General features: G+C 42.6%; 1 protein-coding gene across 2 annotated transcripts in view; it reads left to right on the forward strand.

Moving 5' to 3' along the window:
• The first annotated feature begins 3,402 nt into the window (after positions 1-3,402).
• The window catches only part of NTS (neurotensin), a 133,906-nt gene continuing 118,318 nt past the window's right edge, over positions 3,403-18,990 (forward strand). Inside the window, exon 1 of one of the 2 annotated variants that reach the window (XM_069229628.1) lies at positions 3,403-3,619. In XM_069229628.1, coding sequence (XP_069085729.1) covers positions 3,445-3,619 — 175 coding nt within the window. In that variant the 5' untranslated portion in view covers positions 3,403-3,444. The remainder of the gene's footprint in view (positions 3,620-18,990) is intronic. The other variant, XM_069229629.1, reaches the window with a different exon arrangement.

An 18,990-nucleotide genomic window follows, 5' to 3' on the forward strand; every position in this document is an offset into this window, starting at 1 on the left:
TTCTTTCCTGCTACCCTGTGTTCCCATTCTATAGCATCCTGGTATAATTTGGAATGCCAGCTGCACAAACACTACTCTCCTGCCAATAAAGTATATTTTCAGGCAGGACTTTGGCCATAAAAGGAGTTTGATCAAACTATCAGAGCAAATTATTGCAATAAAAATTGTCAAATCACATTAAACCATAAAGGAACTTTTTCAGGGAGTACATTCACTCTCTTTACCAGTCTGCCTCGGCTCTGAGCCAGACCAGTCTCAAAATCTTTACATTATTCTTCCAGATTATTTTGCCAACAAACTGTTTGATATCTGCAATTCCTTTCCTTCACATGTAAACTAGTATTGGGATCTTCTTCTCCACATGAGGGGAATAGGCCTACTTTTTGTGGGCGTGCACCTCTATCCCTGGAGTTCATTGAGGGTTGCACGACATCCATTTTCTCTGGTTCCCCACCGCATCCTGTGACTAGGTATTCGAGTGGTCCCTGACATTTTACAAAGTATTTACAATAGATCCTTTGCTACTGACTCTGCCCCTTCTTTTTGAAAAAAATGTGCTGGTGATCCCGCTTCTTAAAAACCTTCAGCGAATCTCTCATTTTCAGTACTTTTCACCCAAAAAACGTTGTTACTTTTTTCTATTAAGATTTTAGAAAAGAGCAGATATTATCTTCCCTTGAAAGCATACCATTCTGGATATGACTCGGTCTGGATTTCAGCCCCTACACACCATTGAGACTCCTCTTGCCTCAGTGCTTGATAATATCCCAATATTGGTCGGTGAAGGCAGGTCTTTGGCTTTGGTCTTATAGGACATATTTGGAGCTTTTGATACGGTCTCTCGTGTCGCATATCGGAGGTGAGCATTCAGGGGAGTTCTCTTGGCTGAATAAAATCACAGCTGTCTATTATACCCAAGCAGTTTACGTTGCCACTTTTTTTCTGACTTCAAGGCTCTCTCTCACAGGGTTCCATAAGGCTCTTCTCCGAACCTCAACCTCTTTGATCTACATGTTAATCCTGTGGCACAGGTTAGTCATGTAGCCAAGCTCAAATTCATCTACTATGCTGACCATACCTCATTTCAGTTGACGAACGTCTTCATGTTGCCGGCATCGGTGCTCACAACTGCATCCTTCAAGTGTCCGACCAGATGAGGAAGTACTTGCTAAAACTCAACACAGTTAAGACATAGATCCTAACCTTCTTCTGACAGAATACGCCACAGCTGAAATCCACGGGCGTTTGGACTTTTCAGCTCGACTCCCAACCTGTGATTGTCCCTTTTGCTCAAAATGTTGGCTTTTTGATGCCTCAAGAGCTCTCTTTTAGGGCCTTGTTTACACAAACCCCCATCAACCAGCTTTCTTTTGATTAGAACAATCTTCAACATTCTTTCACATCTTCTGACTGAATCTCGGCAACTCATTCGGGGTTATCTGGATTATTGCAGTGATTCAATTTAGGGTCAGCATTGTATTTGATACCAATATTTCAGTGCATTTAGAACACTGCTGCTCATTTGGCACTCAGTGACCTCTGACTGGACTTTTCTCAAATCTCGACATTGATTGACCATTTTTAAATAGATCTATTTCAAATCCACGTTTATTACCTATAGAGCTCTGCAAATTGTCATTTCTCTGACCCAGCTTATCTTCGGTGGAAACAGGTTTGCCTGTCAAAGTTCATTCTCTTGGGTCCCCTGATGCCTTCTTGCTGGCAGTCTTTCAGGTCCTCTGCTCTCGAGCAGGCAGCCGGGTAGTTTCCTTACTGGCAATCAACCAATAGAAACGTCTCCCTGTCCATTGTAGGCCCTCCGATCAATTACTGACTTTTCTAAGAACTTTTAAACATGGCTTTCACTCTCAAGCTATAAACGATCTCTGTAATTCCCTCTTGTTGCAGTAGCATCTGATTCGCTTTCTTTTTTTTTTTTATTCGATCTTTTTATCGCCAAGGCACGTTTTAGGTAATCACGCATGGTTGTAATAACAACATAAATATAGATACATACGCTCTGGGAGTCAGCTATGTTGTTTGTGCCACACCTAAAACAGGGTGCTGCATCTGTTTCCTATTAAGTTTTTCACGCAAGAGTTTGGGCAGTAGAAAAGCCCAGATAGGTGTAAACTCGATTTACTACTCAAGCAGAGGTACTAGAAGCGACTGCAAAGACGCAGCGAAGCATTTGATATATTTTGTAACTGCAACAGCTTTTTCAATTCATGTTGTATTAGCGTCATTAAATTTCAGTATATATACCGCGTTAGGAAACAGTGTTTAATTATCCTCCTCGGTCCCATGAAAGCGCGGCCCTTTAAACCGAGGTATTTCATTTACGCGCACGTGAGGAAATAGGAAACTTCAGTGTGTGCCTTTAGTAGAGATTGCCTTTAGTAGAGATTCAGCACCCTGGACAGAGCTGTCTGTGTTTCTAGTGTAAACCGCGCCACCTACAGGTGTAAAAATGCAGTGAGCCCTGTAGCAGCGCATCCCTCAAGCATCGCTCTCCAGGGTTGCCTGTTTCCAAACTCGTAGACCATTCTAAAAAGAAGCCTCACTGCTAAGTAACGCTGAGAATTCTGTGGTTGACAGAAACCAGTAAAACCCTGCCATAAACCCCGGAGGAGAGTTATAGGACGTGAGATATAAAAGAAAACTGCGCCTCAAAAATAGAACTGATTATGAAGGCGAAGAGCCAGAGCGCTGACGACGGACAGATAATATCATGCGAGTTTAACTCCAAACACTTGTTCAGGGCTTCAGGCAACGCTAGGAAATGCAAGAAGCTGTCTTGGTTTAACAGCACTTTTTAGGGAATTCATAACGGTTCATTGATAAAAATTACACATAACATCCCAAGCACGTTTCTCACATTGGGCTTACAGTAGATTTCAACGTTCTACTCGTGTTAGTATTATTCGCCGATGTGCTCTCGGGTTTGGCGTGACAAGGGGGGGAGAGGTGGAGGGTTGAAGGTGAAGCATCTATGTACGAAGGTACTGTCCCGTGCATGATATGGGTTTTATAAAAATGCAGGTGCTACCTCGTACTACGTGTTTATTCCCGAAGTTGAGGTATTATCTGATTAAAATATCACACCCCCGCTGATAAGTGCGCCCTGCAAACTAAAGAGGTGCAGGTTCTCATTACTTGGCAGCGCTTGCTCATTTAAGCACAAAGACAGGTTCTCACTATCCAGGTGCCCCCGGTACGTTTGAGGCGCTTCCCTGACTCATACGCACACAAACATCCCACGCAGGAGCCCTCAGACGAGCGCACCCCTCGTTCAGGCGTCACTCCCTCACGCACGAGGCGCGCCCGGCTCCGGGTGAAATGAGGCGTGGGCGGGGCGGGCTCTTCATACAAAAATCGCACGCACCCGTCCCATGACGTCACTCAGACGCTTATATAGTAAAGGAAAGTGTGGGAGCCCCCTTTATGGTCCAGGCGCACAGGCAGGGTGGAGGCCAGCGCAGCAGCTTCAGCAGTCTCCTCGCATCCCTGCTCACCCCTTCATGGACCTCTGCCTCTGAGAGATCGGCCATGGCATCTCTGCGGATTCCCCTAGCGTGCCTGGTTCTCCTGGCGCTCACCTCCTGCGGCACGTGTGCAGGTACTGGGGTGCCGTGGGAGATGTACTTTCGTTTGCAGGGTCTAGGGTGATGTGCCTCCACTGACACGGGGGCGTCAATGGGTCATCTGAAGAAGCGTGGGGTGCTTGTTTAAGGTTCTGCGACTTTGCCAAACTGATGATACTTTGAAGGAGACCGATGCGCAGCTGCATTCAATCATTTATAGAAGCGCCGAACTATATTTCTTTCTTGGCTTGTCAGACCATCTCTGTTTGTGTTAGTTTTACACAGTCACTGCTGCTGGTTTTCCCTGTTCGGTTTATGTTGTGTGTGTTGTTTGCTGCTCCTCTCGTGTGCTGGAAAATGTTCCTATTCCTAATGGGCACTGAGACGATCTTCCTTTCATCGTATACAAATAGAGTATATTGGAAGATGGGACAGTTTTCATAGTGATTGAATGAACTTTCTTGCACAGCTCACAAAGTGACCTAGATGGCCTCTTGGGACAGGTCTTTTTTCCATCGAAAGGAGAAACTTAGCACAGGAAGATAGAGCGGTTTCAGCTGCTGGTTAGGCACACTGGCACACTTATTCCACCTCCTCTGTTGCAAATAAATTGCATTTGTTGAGCCATAAGCCAGTGGGATCCCTCATTAACAGTGCACACATAGCGCAATAACCGCATGCCGAACCAATTACATTGTTAGCAAAAATTACTCCCAAGGACGCGCCGCCTAATAGATTAGGCATAGGCAGCTGAAACAAAAACTCCGACAACTGAACTTGAAATGCTTGCATTGTGTAGTTGTTTATCCTGAAAAAACGTGTCTTTGTTTAATAACTGATCAGTTAAGGTTTAAATTATAGGTTAGTATTAGTTTAGAGTTTAGGTTCCGGATTTGGGGGTAGTGTAATGGATACGGAATTGAGTTGCTATGGGGGCTAAAGGGCGAGGGAGGGTCAAGGCTAGGGTGCTAATTGGGTTTGCGTTAGGGTGGTGGCTAGGGTTGGGCAGACAGTTACTGTTAGGTATAATTTCTGCACTCCTAGCTAGTGTTGATTTTAGGGCCAGGGCTAGGGTTAGCTTTAGGGTCAGCCTTTAGCAATGTGTCGATGTTAGGATTATAGATGGATTTACGGTTATTGTAATGCCTAGGTTTAATGTCAAAATTGGGTATATTTTTCAAGATTTAGGGTGAGGTGTAGGCTTAAGCTTAGCGTTACTTCCTTAAAAAGTAGATTTTTGCATTTTGTTTTAACATTTCGGAGTCTCATTTTAGGGTTAGGACCCTAGCCATTACAATCAAACTACAATCTATTTACATCTTGGTATTTTGTTTTCAATATATTTATTTGTAGACATTACAGTCTAGCTATTGCTAAACCAGCAGTGGTAGGACCAGGCACCAGTGAGTGAAGACAAAGGACAGGCATTGAAAAGCCAATCCGGACCGTGGAATGAAAAAATAGAACGCAGACTTCGCACGTACCACCTTGGCAGCGTGTTTACACTGGGCATGCCGGCGTAATGTTCAGTGTCTCTTGTGTGGTGTGTCACAGATACCCAGTTCCTACACGCTTTCATTACCATCTGCTTGTGGAAAAGCTGCAAAATGCCCATATTCCACATGGCACACTAAGATTGATGGGCTTGAGGGTAATAATAAAATGATTTCTACGTAGCTTATACAACAAGCTGAATTCTTTCCAAGCCCAGAGTCATAGGTGTAATAATTACTTAACTTAAATATATTTGTTTAATCAATCCAGAAGGATAAGTGGTCGATTGAGTTCTGCCAGGTTTTACAGTCGTGTACTGCAGGTTTCTACACAGGCACACTAGCCTATCGAGCTATATTGTCTGCAAGTTTTGATGTCTTTTAGTGCAGTTAATAATATAGAATAAAAACACTTTTAAGATCCCTGTAAGTGTAATCTATACTCGTTTCAAAGATAACCTTTTCTAATTATCTCACAAGCATGAAAGACTGAGCCAACAACATCAGTGTGATCAGGCCTGGCACACTAGTTTCTAGGGAGGTACTTTAGCCCACTGAGCTATCTCACCAGCAGGACTGATGCCTTGTCTTTGACTAACCAAAATGCATTCATTGAGCAAGGCTGGACCAAGCCCTGGGGAGCTTGAACTCTAACCTGACAAAGGAAAGGGATTCATAAGACTAAGCAGTGATCTAGTGACAAAGTGGTGGTCTCTGAATCCATGACACTCAGGACCACTCCCGGGATCCACACTTTATTGAACCATGTGATCCTCTCTAACGAATTTTCCGTTCTCCCAGACCTTGGTCTTCATAGACGTAGGGTGACCAAGTATTAGGTGCTTTCTTAGCAAAACAACTTGGCAGGTAATTTAGGTCAGTGCAAGCGTAAGAATAAACACAAGAAAATAAACACATGCGTTCTTCATCTGCAGCCTCGAGGTTTAATTTATCTGGTGCCTAAGGTGGTTTTTATGGGGTGCCAAGAAATTCCCATTTAATACACTTACGCGTGCAGGAAGTAATGTCACACATTTGCTACTTCAATGTTGAGACAAAGCGCTGCCATCAAACACGTGCCATATTTTAAGCATTTTTAACAGGTTTAGCGAATTTAACAAAGAAAGTGACCCACTTCTCAGCACACTGTTTGCACACCAGTCACACACTATCATGGGCTCTGAATTTCGGTATTGCTGTTCTGTTATTGAGCCTTACAAAACCCTTCCTCATAAAATTAGGCAGTCTGCACAGCCAGTGCTGGAAAAGGGGAAAATGTGTTCCGGGATCCCACAAACTGGGGGTGAAAGGATGTCATCGAAAATGTGGTGGAGTCATGAGGCGCATAATCTGGCAGGCAATTTATACGTTTATGTTGAATAAAAACTCTGCCACAAAGAAATTGACAACTAGGACTAATGTGATAGTAATCCTGTTCTGGCTCTCTTGTCACAAATAGCTGCATTTTAATCTAACATATAGGTTTAATGCACATGTTGCAGAGATCTTTGCATACCCATCAAGTTCTGTGGTATAACAGAAGTAAGATTACTTTAGTGGTCAATGCAGTTGCTGGAGGGAATTGTATGCAGTCTTGCCACTGTTCTGACGCATCATAATATAGAGTAGAGGGTTAATGTGCTTGCTGCAAAGCACAGCTTGTAACAGGCAGGTCACAGATTTGTACTTTATGTAGATATCTCTGCTTTTGTTGCAGAAATCCCTGATTGACCCATAGATCACAAAAGACAATCCTTGTAATAGAGCTTAGTGAGTTAATTAACAGGCCTCAAGGAGTTGCATGCAAATTGCAAAGCATACATTTATAACTGTTTTTCCCATAATATTTCAGTATTCTAAGATTGCTAAAAAATTGTGCCCTTGGGTAGTAACATATAGAATTGTAGTTGAACGACAGTGTAATCAGGGGGATATATTTCTCCAAGGTTTTCCGAGTGATATCAAATAGGCAATGAGAGTGAAGCTCAAGTTGTCTATGATGGCACTGAGAATCCGGGGGTGGAAACATCCCCATACGTCACATTTTACACATGAACATTCTTGTGTTATGTGTGAATGCCCAAATAATCTGCACCTGCTTTCAAATACTATATAGGAACTGAGGAATAATGGGGAACCATACATAACATGGCCTCTCCTCTGTGTCCAAAATGTAACAAAAAATACCTGCTCTCCTACAATCTATGCCCACCACTGTCTGCGACATCTCTTCAAGAAGCTGTACTCACTGATTTCAGGGCTACTCTTGCATGCTGTCAGATAGCCCCGCCAAAGCAGCCTGGAATTCATTTATTATGTAGAAATAGTGGCTACCAAGTTCTGTTGCCCACTATTGCTACATCATAGCAGTGAATTACTTGATGTAGAGCCCAGTTATTCCTCCTTGTGGTTCTTTACCCAGAGCCATACATAACAAATACTTTTTTATTAAGTGATATATGAATGGTTACTAGTTTGGTTACTCATATAGATGGATAGGAGGTTCCCTGTATCAGCCTTGATGTCCCTTACCTGAAAATGTCTAGTAGGCAGTTTACAATTTTGTTCATAAATGGACTATCCCGTACCCCCCATTTCTGCATGGACTTTCTAATTGAGGGAGCTGGAGGGGCATTGCAGTGGTCTTATTGAGGGTGTGGGGGTTGGGTGACTCCACAGAGCCTTTAACATGCAGTAACGTGTCCCCTGCCTCACTCCTTCCTGCATCTAGAGCAGGAATAATTAGTGGGCCACTGTGTAGCAACATTTGGAAATATTTAACTAGATATCACCTTCTCACACTTACCACATGATTAAGCGCCACCAAGGGGCTATCATCTTTTTCAGAAAATAGATATGAATTACAGACTTTTAACAATTCAGTACTGGATAGTTTTGGACTACAGTTCTCAAGGCTGGCTGAGAGACCGTCAAAAATCAGCTATCAGCCAGTACGAGGTGGGCATCTCTGTCATCTCATCTTCTTCCTAAACCAATCTGATGCCAGTAGCCAGATTATTTTCACGTTGCACTGCTGCAATGCATTTTTATATCAACATTTGCACAGAAGACCAGAGCAACTGAGTTTTGAACTGACCAACTGACGAACAAGTACATTTTTCTCCAGTAAGTCATTGGCATTAGCGTTTTTATACTGGCTGGAACAGTGCTTGATTTGTAAATAAAAACTTGCCGGAGACCAAAGCCCTCCTCCTAAACTCGCGGCAGCTGCAATTAAATGTGTGAACACAGAATACTGAGGCCGCGTAATCCTGAAGCCATCTCGGATCTCTTTATTCCATTTACAGGCACTCCCTGCCCCTTAAGCTCACTCTTGCAGGTCCTGCTTTCTCCCATTGTGATGCTTTTTCATTTTTCTCTTCCTCTGTCTTTCCCACATGTGTCTTTTACTTGCAGTAAATGCTTGAGGCAGAAAAATAAATGCCGGCCCTCAAAAATAAGTGCCAGTGCTCCGCATCGGAAACAACAAAGCACAAATTAAGCACTGAGCTGGCGCAAATATCAATGAAAATCTCACAGCGAAGGTACACTGGTTAAGCAGTTTGCCCTCCAGTTTCTCTCACTGTTGTCCTTCATTTCACAATTACCACTGCCCTTATTACCTCCATACCAAAGCCATCTACTCCTTGTTCCCCTTCCAAGTGTCTCCCTTTGAAACACACAGAAATCACCTATTGTTTCCTAATTCCTCCTAATTTTCTACTGTGTCACACTGTTCCCCAGTATCCACATCACATCAAAAGTGTATGAGCCCTGCTCCCCCCCCCACACCTCCCAAGCTTCCTCTCAGCTTGATTCCCTTAACAACTTATGGAAAATACATGTGGCACATTCACAGATTTACCAAGAGTAGTAAATCTGGCAGTACATCAGAATTGTATGCCTTTCCAATAGAGGCGCAATGAGGAGAAATGTATTTATTTCTCCTTGTTACTTCCACTTTCTACTTGTGATGCATTCTCCAGCACACTTAGAAAGTGGAAAAAGGTTTTGTTTCCTGCACAAAAACATCCTGCTTGCAACACAGGCACACTTGCACCATGGCTCAAGGGTGTCTGCGTTGGCTCTAGGCAACACGTAGTGCACCAGCTCAGTGAGAGAGCAGGAATACGCCATATTTTGGTAAATATGCCAAATCCCTTCTCTCTCCATTTGGCACAAGTCAGCAAGTTGTCTTTCTGCTTTGTGCTGCATCAAATATCAATAAAACTGGCCCATGATCACTACTGTCCCTTCATACTACACCATTTTCCTTACCCTTGCTCTTCTTTACAGCATTCAGAAACTACATGATCTCCACTGCACCCTCACACCATCTCAGCTTCCCCTCTCCATTCCCAGCAAATAGGCAATGCTTCATCTCTCCTGTTCCCCTCACACCTCCCTAGCCCCTCCGCCCCTTCTTTCTCTTCACAGCAGATGGAAAATGCATGGGTGCCCTGCCTTTACATTGGGAGAGTTACATCTGTAGTCATTACATTGAGTTTTTACATCAAGAGTCATTACATCACAGGTAAGTTGGGGCACTAATAGAAATTTAATTCATTGCCAAGTAAAATTAGGTCAGTATTGAAACGCTAAATGGGAAAAGAACTAGATAAGTCATTATCTGTATTAAAAAAAATAACATATTTACATTCGAGTAATTATGAAACTGAAAGTAAATTAATTTTCCATCGCTCAATGTAAATAATTATTAAATAATATGTATTTATGTAAACACAATATTGGCTATTGGTTTTAAATAAATTATTATTATATAGCACCAACAGTATTGTTGGGGGTTTAGGCAAGAATAGTAAATAGGAGTTGTAAGATTTTTTTAGAGTCTAGGGCTGAATAAAGTATAGAGATAATAAGGTGTTTTTAGGGATTAGGGATGGATAATTTACAGTGAAGCTAAGAAAGTTCTAGTGCTCAGGGACTGAGGGACGGGTAGTGTACAGAGATACGAAGGAGGTTTTAGGGCTCAGGAATGATTAGTATATAGGGTGTACTGAGGAAATTTTGGGGCTGATGGAAGGGTAGTCCCTAGTGGTACAAATCATTTTTAGTCGTCTGGGAATGGTTACTGCATAGAGGTAGTAAGGAGTTTTTAGGACTCTGCGATGGGTGGTGTACAGGGGTAGGAGTGTCTGTTGAAGGGCACAAGGATGGGTTCTTTATCACATTAGATTTAAATTCAATACACACACATATTAATTAAAAATACACTTATGTGCACAATAAATTACTCCAGATGTAATGTACTGCAAAGTAAAGGTACTCCCAATGTAATGACTCATGTTGTAAAAACTAGCGATTTAACCATTGACATTCAAATACATGATCTCTCCTGCCCCCTCACATGTACTCAACTTCCCTTGTGCATTGCCCCCCCCCCCAAAGCACCTCACACCTCTCCAGTTTTTTTTAAACACCCACCTTGAAACACACAATCTCCAACTTGGTCCTCTCACCTCGTGAGCTTTGTATCCTTCCCTTTCCAGCACGTGGAAAAGCCATGCATTCAATTGCTATCCATCTGACTAAGAACATCTTTCCTGGTTTGAGATCCTTTCTCCGGAACCCAGTTTCACGTTGATCACCTTCAGAATATTACGTTTGACTGACAACACAATATTAAAGCCAGACTGGAACACCTCCCAAATAGAGCTAAAAAAATGGCCCTTTTCTATCTCCTAGACCAGCCACTTTCATTGGCTTCTGACAGTCCCTAAGTCCTTTCACCGAAGAAAAGCTGATCATAGATTTTTGCTGGAGAGTCCGCAGTGCTGGACTACTCTTTTACCAGAAATGTGGAATTAGCCTACAGCAAGAAGCTTCAGGAAAGCGTCACACCGTTTTACAAACAAGCTCTACTCTGTTGTAAGCAGCATGTGTCTCGCGATATTGTTTTATTTATGTCATTTTTATGGTCAGACACCTAGAGACAATTCTGCTTGTGGGGTGCACCTTATAAATATGTAAAATAATAGCAACATACCTGTTCATTTCCAGTCTGAGTGTGTCTTGAACTACACCCCACTAACTTGATGTTCACAATGGTTCAACTAGATGCTTGTAATTACATATTGTCCTGAGTCCGGTCATAAAATGAAAACAAAGTGTTGGAAAATAAATCAAAGTGATATACCTGCTTGACATGGTTGTGAACACTGATATAGTAACAGGCCGCTTATTATTTTGCTATTCTAAGGTCAGCATCAGGAGCAGCCCAAGAGTCATGAAGCCTGTACGCATACGGCTTCTCTCTAGGGTCAGTGGTGGGTGGGTCTCAGCACCCTATTCACAATTGCACAGAATCAAGCGAGATTTGTAATGGTTCTTAGTGTATAACACTATTTTTGATAAATTGGTTACAATTTCCAATACAAAAATGTTGGCAGAGACAGTTCCAGGTCATGTGACCCACTTTTGAATTTAAGTGTGAAAGAACTGAAGATGGGGCGTGAGCGCCGTGGGCTAACCCATTTATTATGTACAATTTGATCTGATTTAAGATTGGACAATGCTGTTAATTTCACTTCCAAATCTCTGACCCTGACATGTCTGCACACACGCACTGCCTCCTCTGCCCTCTGCTCCTCCAAACACTCACTGCCCCAGCTGCCCTCACTGCTCCTTGCCCCTTCTACTTATTGTTTTCTTTGCACCTCACTATACCTTCCCTGATTGGAAACCTCTACCCAGACAGTTCCAAAGGCCAGTACTGCATAGCCACCCACAGCACCGTAGCTGGGTCCCCATTTGTCTTCTAACCTGAAGTAACTTGGAGCCAGATGTATGACGCGATTTTGTGGTTGCAAAGTGCAAAATTCCTCTTCTGTGACTGCAAAATGGCCTTGTTAGATGTATTATCCTGATTTTTCAAGTCGGTATCCTGTTACCGACCCGCAAACTAGGGATTGCAACTCACAAGTAGGAAGGGGCATTCCAAGGGCATCCCTTTCTAATTGCGACTTGCTGCCCGATGTATGATTGTTTTGCACCCGTGAATGTGGTCACAAAATAATTGCAGTTACCACTCATTTCAAATTGACGGTAACCCATTTGCAAATGGGACGGGGTCCCCAAGGCATCCTTTCCCCTTTGTGAATGGGGGCACCTAAATTTTTTCAGAGCAGGCAGTGGTCCCACGGACCACTGCCTACTCTGAAAAATTGAAACTGAAATGTTACATTTTTATTTTTGAAATGCATCCCATTTTCTTTTAAGGAAAATGGGCTGCATTAAAAAAAATGGTTTACTTGAAAAGCAGTAACAGACATGGTGGTCTGCTGACCCCAGCAGGCCACCATCCCTGTGAGTGCAGCCATGCCCAATAGGGTCACAATGTTGATGAGGCAGGTCCCTTGCGGCCCATTAGCATATCACAAATAGTGTGGTTGACACTGTTGTACATTTTGTTTTGAGACACCCAATTCACAATTAGCAAAAAATCAAAAATTGTGAGTTGTAAAAGAAAATGGTCGTAGATTTGGGCCTTGGTTGTTCAAAAATCTACCTTTCACTCCTAGTTGTGGTTGCAGGTAAGAGAGTTTAAGTACACTACAGGCTCCTACATAGCACTACTACTTCCTTTTCTATCCTGCGTGCACCTTCTTCTGCTACAGAAGGAGGGTGGATGGCTGCCATTAAGGAAAAGGCCCAGAGCAAAGGAATAGGTAGACTCTGCCCCTCAAGGGCATCCACACAGTATCAACATGTACAATACTAAGGTTGGGATGGCATAGAGCGTGACACACTGTGTGGTAGATCAAATACTTTTTAAGGAGGTGCGTAAATGGGCATAGTGCTCTTTAATCTATTTTAAAAAGAATCGAAATAAAGATTAGAAGAGTCTCAATGATTTGTAAACTTCATTTGTTCTTTTTCACAACCAGATATCTATTAAATGGTTACTTTTCATCTTGAACCACACTGCATTGATTTAAGTCCACTGTTCTGCTTAGGATTGCACCCCAAACTCTTCTATTCTATGCAGCTGGGTTGTAAACACAGCGTTTTGTCGCAAGTGCATATTTTACAATGGATTTTCTACACTCGTCCTGTTATTGGGAAGTGCATGAAACTATCACTGGCAATAGCTCATATGGGCTTCTGTGTGGTAAGTGGCAAGACTGTCAAAGTGCATGTGAGAACCTGGCCTGAGAATCGTTGAATATGAAAGAGAGAAAGCTGGATAAGGGAGTAAAGACTGTAAGAAGGAGGTGCAAGATGGGGCGCAGGAGAAAGCTGAGTACTAACCCGGTTTTGGAAGGAAAGTGAGGTTGGTGTAAACGAGTGTGTGGGAGAAAGGTGAATAAGATGAGGGCAAAGCAGAGAGGGGAGTGTTAGGGTACAAATGGTTACAAAAGGTGACATTGAACCTTGTGTGAAAGGACATTTTCAGAGGAGTGTGAATTAAAGAATAAGGTGTGAGAGTGATGAACGAGAGAAAAGTTGGGGGGAAAGTGAAGGCAGGGGTCAGAGGACAAGGGGAGATAGAAGATGCAATCGAAGGTTATTTGCAAGCAGAGGGTGAGAGAAGAGGGAATGTGAAATAGAGGAAGGGAGTAGGAGGCAATGGAGAGCATATGTGTGAGATGAGAGAGGGATGAAGAACAAGGAGTGTTCTATAGAGAGAGAATGGTGTGTGCAATAAACTTGGCAGTATGGAAGACCTTAGTGGGAACTCTGTTGCACTCCCACGTTGAGCATCGTCCCTTCAACTAGTTTAACGAATATCCTTCAGCTGGCCTCACTGGGCACAGACACTTCACAGATCCTGCCCCACAACCAAAGAAATGCTGCATGTTCTTGCAGAGGAAGATAGAATCATTCTCTAGTAGACTAGCCACAGAGGCTTCACCCACAGAGCCCTGATCGTTGCCCCACTTTTGTAAGCTGTACCCCCACTCTCCGCATGGGTGCGTGTGCAGAGCAGAAGAAATCCTACTCTAATGACTGCGGGACATGCCCTGATTGAGAGTGCTGCATGAAAACCCTTGTTCCTTGCCCTGTAAAACGAGCTGACCTCGAGGGCTCTGTGGAGCACACATACCTCCTCCTACGCACTTTGGTGCTTGTTGCTCTAAACAACCTTTTGGGGGTGTCAATAGTAAGAGTGATAGCGAGTCCAGAAAACAATGGTAAGAACATGGTCAACAGGCATAACAGCAGCCCTACATGGCATACCAGTGGCATAACAGCAGCCCTACATGGCAAACCATGTGTATAACAGCAGCTCCACATGGCATGCCATGTTCAGATGCTAGAAACCTTTGACCGTGACCGCTTTTGCACATTGCTAACACTAATATGGAAGAGAGGTGTTGAATTAGGAAGAGGAAAGATGAAAGCTCTTTATTCAGTTCCTGAATGAAAATTGCATGTCCAGGATATCTTATACTACACGCTTATGCACCTAACCAGTTTTCAAAGGGTCATTTAAAAATTCAGGCTTCACTGAATTGTTACTTTTAACAAAATGGAACAAAAAGGCATAGAAATTAAATCTTAATACATTATGGTGTTATTCAGTCACCAAAAATTCATTAAAAAGTTACCTAGCAATTTGTAGACAGATTAATGGTTACACTTAATACACACAATAAAAGCGCTTGAGCCTAATCAATTATTCTGTTCCAGTAGCCTTACTGAAATGTAGTTTTGAGATGACATTACATGGTTACCCCTCGTTTCACATTGCCCTGCACAGTCAGTATAATGATTATCTAAAATGATTTACTAACAAATACACCATCCGCCTCCTGTGTTATCTGCACAACAGGGAGTTAGTTCACTGTGAATCCCAATGCTACTGGGCAAATATTGATGCTTCTCTACTACTTTCTTCCCATTGCAATCAGACCTCCAAGGTGAATTAGTTGGCATTACGACACAGCATCACTTACAAACACAAGCCCTCCTGTGGACATGCTGCACAGTTGTATTGCAATGCTACCCATAGCAATCACTGTGGTGTAGACTATTTGGAAGCATTTCTTCCTTCACCTTTTCTGTATGTGTTAGTTGTAAGCCCTAAGTAGCATGAGTATGTTGTTAGAGGATGGATTATTAGTAGGGCTATCTTTGCATCTACCTCTAGCAATAAAAGACCACCACCACAGCATATGGTCTAGTCAAGGTCTCAATACTTTAGCCCCTGGGTCAACCGTTGGTAGCTGTCTGCGAGCAGGCATGCTTAACTTAGGAGACAGGTATGTAGAGCATTTAAATACACCAATACATTGAATAAGTAAGACACAACACAAAATAAAAATCCTGAGAAGGCAAAAGTGAGGGACTGAAGAGAAGAAGTGCAATGATAAAAACTATGATAAATATAGGAAAAAGAGAAAGGTGAATAGAGGCAGAGCAGGCAGCAAAGGTGGAAACGATTGAGAGTGGAAGAACAATAGGTAAATGGAAAGAATAAGAAAAGCAGGGTATAAGAGAAAAGGGTGGGGGAGAGGAAAGCATAACATAATATGGAACTGGAAAGCAAGCTAAAAATGAAAATGGAGGAGGAAATTGTGAAGAACAATGTGATAAAGTGTTGGAGCAAGCGGTGACAGAGAATGAAGGATAGAAAGATAGTTGCATGGAAAACAGATAAAAATAGACGTAATGCGTAAGTAGTGAGAAAGAAGGAAAGCGAGAAAGGCATAGAAAGAAGCAGAAGAAAATCAGCATTTTGAGAAAAAGATAGAAGTAAAGTTAAAAGTAGATAGAGACAAAGAGCGAGAAGGAGAGGAGACAAAGTGGAAGGGACATGTGTAGGACAGAGAAAAATAAAAAAAAGAGCAGAAGAGAACAGAGAAGAAAGAGAACATGGAAAGAAGGTTAGAAAAGGAAAGTACGAGATGGAAACACAAACGGTGGGAAAATACGTTAATACAGAACAGAAACGCGATTTGAATTATATGGAAGAAGGAGAGAAAGGGGTGGAAGGATGGAAATTGGCAATGAGAAAAGCTGGTATGAACCCAAGCTACCCTTTTCAGCAGTGTAGATTATCCATATGTCTATCGATGTTTAAAGAACTCTCTCCCTCGCCTGTCAGACTTCACTTTAAACTTTCCTGTAAGTGCTCTCGCCCATGCCCTGCTAGGTGTAAAGACTAGTGCACCTGTCAGCCACAGAAAGTGGGTGGGCCTGCTCAGTGTGCAGATGCCAGATGTCTGTCGATGCCAAGTCGTTTCCCCTCCTTCTCTTTTACAAGTGGCGCAATGAAGGAATGGTCAGTTGTCCATATATTCACGCGTCATGCTGCACATGAACCTCTAATAAAACACATCACCCCAGGTACATATCGGCATGTCTGGATGAGAGAAGTCCAGACTCTAGTTACCATTGTGGGTGTGAAGGGGGGAAGTGTAGGCACACATAAGAGCTGAGTCATACAAACTCCACCATCAGCCTTCGGTGTAACTGGAAATGAAGGCTAAAGTCAAGAAAGATAATCTGATGGATCACCGTAGGCAGATGAATCTCCTCGCATTCCTGTAACCGCAGACTTGTAAAAAGTTCAGAACTACACCAATCAGAAAACTGTATTTCTCTGATAACAGCTGATGACAACTCTACTATCAGTCTTCTTTGACATCTTTAGAAATATGTATGGCAGGGATAAGATTAGCTTCTGAAATGACAGCCCGACCTGAAGTAAAAACACTCTGAGGTAGAATCCCCATATCAGTTTTATTTAACGTTTATCTAAATATGTTTTCACTGGGATAAGATCAGCGTCTGTAAAGTCAGCTTTGTATCATGGAACATATATATCACACAAGATAAACAGAAAAGCAGAGGACCAGAAATATGGCGCTGAACCTGGCTAATGTGTAATAGCGGGAAAGACAAATAATGATGTAAACGGGGACATCGATTGATAATATCTTATTTTTAGATAGCATGTAATCTACTTGTCCTGCTTCAAAACACTGCAATAAGAGATGATACTGTTTGAGAGACCAGGGGAACAGGATTAGCTTGCCATATATAGATTTGCGCAAAGAGATTTGAGAGGCATCCAAATGTATTCACGAGTCACAACAGGACTGGCCTTCTATTCCTCTGGACATTTCCCTGGTGGGCCGGAGCCCCTTTAGGCCCGTTTTTAGGTGGGGGGCTGCTCCTGATGTCTCTGTCACTTCCCCCTGATCCCCAATGTTAATTACAGAAGGCAAAGGGAGGTTTAACAAGAGAGAGAGAGAAAAGGGAGGGAGAAGGTAGTAAGAAAGTGATCGGAGATGGAGGAGAGAGAAGGAAAGAGATGGAGGGAAAGAGAGATATAGAAACAGAGACGGATGGATGGATGGATAGATTGCACAATGAAGTCAAGGGAGTGAGAGTTGTTTGAGCATTTTTGCAGAGGATGCTTTTGATCCCCAAACCAGCACTGAAGGAGGTCCATGAAAGGATACCATGGTATCTTTTAATTGAAAATGATAACTTTGAACAGGTGATGACATCACAAGAAATTACATTACTTGCAGATCAGACGAATGGACCACATAGCTTGTGACTCAGATTGTGAACAATTATGCCTTGTTATCATTTATGACATGCGAGGTATTAGCAACTAACTATCCTTGGTAACAAACCAAAAGACATATTTTTAATGTCCTAGTGCCACCTTGCGCCACACTAGCGTAATTATTTTTTACGTTAATGTAGCCCAACAAGGCCGAAATCCCCAGGCCATATTTACAGAGTGGCGCAATGCATACATTGCACCACTCTGTAACACTTTGTGCTACATTATGCCTGTGCCAGGCATAATGTATGCAAAGGGGGCATTCCCCCGTTAGGGGGGCTAAAAAAATGGCGCTAGGAAATCTATGAGATTTCCTTGCGCCATTTTCAACAGCACTTTTAATGCCTGCTCAGAGCAGGCCTTAAAAGGGGACTTCCATTCTTTAGAATGGGCCCCTATGTACTCTGCAGGAGTAGCGCCAACAGTTTGGTACTACTCCTGCACAGTACATCAACAGGGTAATAAATAATGACGCCACTGCCCCCTACCCTGTGCCATGGTGCACAGTATTTTAAAGACAGTGCACACATGGTGGCGCTAGGGGGCGCTAAGGGGCACAGGGAAAGTGGCGTTGCACTCGGTGCAGCGCCACTTTCCATAAATCAGCCCCCAAGTTGGCCTCTTGCGGCTAGTGTATGTGGGTCCAGTTGCCTGCATGTAGATTTCTGAACATCTTCTAAACATTTAACATGCATTTTCAGCTGCCTCTTGAAATTGGTTTGGTGTCTAATGCTGCATAATAACTCTAAACAAATATAGGAGAGTTTTCAAAAACATGTGGCACAATTGAATCTCGTAAAGAACGGTTTAAAGTTGGTCCACTGGAATGTGTGATAAAATCATCTGACAACCATAACAGGAATCCAGTTTTGTCACTCCTGACTTTCGCAAAAATTGGTTTACCGATGAATCATCCAAGCAGAGCATGCCACAATGAGAAGCACGATTAAAGAAGGAAAAAACAAGATGAAACAAAAGAGTTTGAAGAAATATTGTGGGACCTGTCTTGAAATCTAAGAGAAAAGGGACGAAAAGTGATAAAAGACAAAATCACATTCCGTCTCATTCAAAAAGGTGAACAGTGTTTAAATGCTTCAATATCCATACCTTTTAACCAACATATAATGCAATACAAAATTATAATTTGAAATGCCAAATCCAGAGGCATAGTCAAGAATAAACTTCAACTAAAATTCGTAATTGTGCCTCTGCGAGAAAATAATCAAACGATGAAGCGGCTGAAGCATGAAGGCGCTAACATTGAAAAATCCAGGCCTCATTACCTTTCAGAGACATAGATTGAGAGGCGCAAAGGGCCAGCGTTAGCTCATCCAAAATACTAGACAGAGATATCTATATACACAAG

Source organism: Pleurodeles waltl, chromosome 4_1 (assembly GCF_031143425.1).
Source record: "Pleurodeles waltl isolate 20211129_DDA chromosome 4_1, aPleWal1.hap1.20221129, whole genome shotgun sequence".
Classification (NCBI taxonomy): Eukaryota; Metazoa; Chordata; class Amphibia; order Caudata; family Salamandridae; genus Pleurodeles; species Pleurodeles waltl.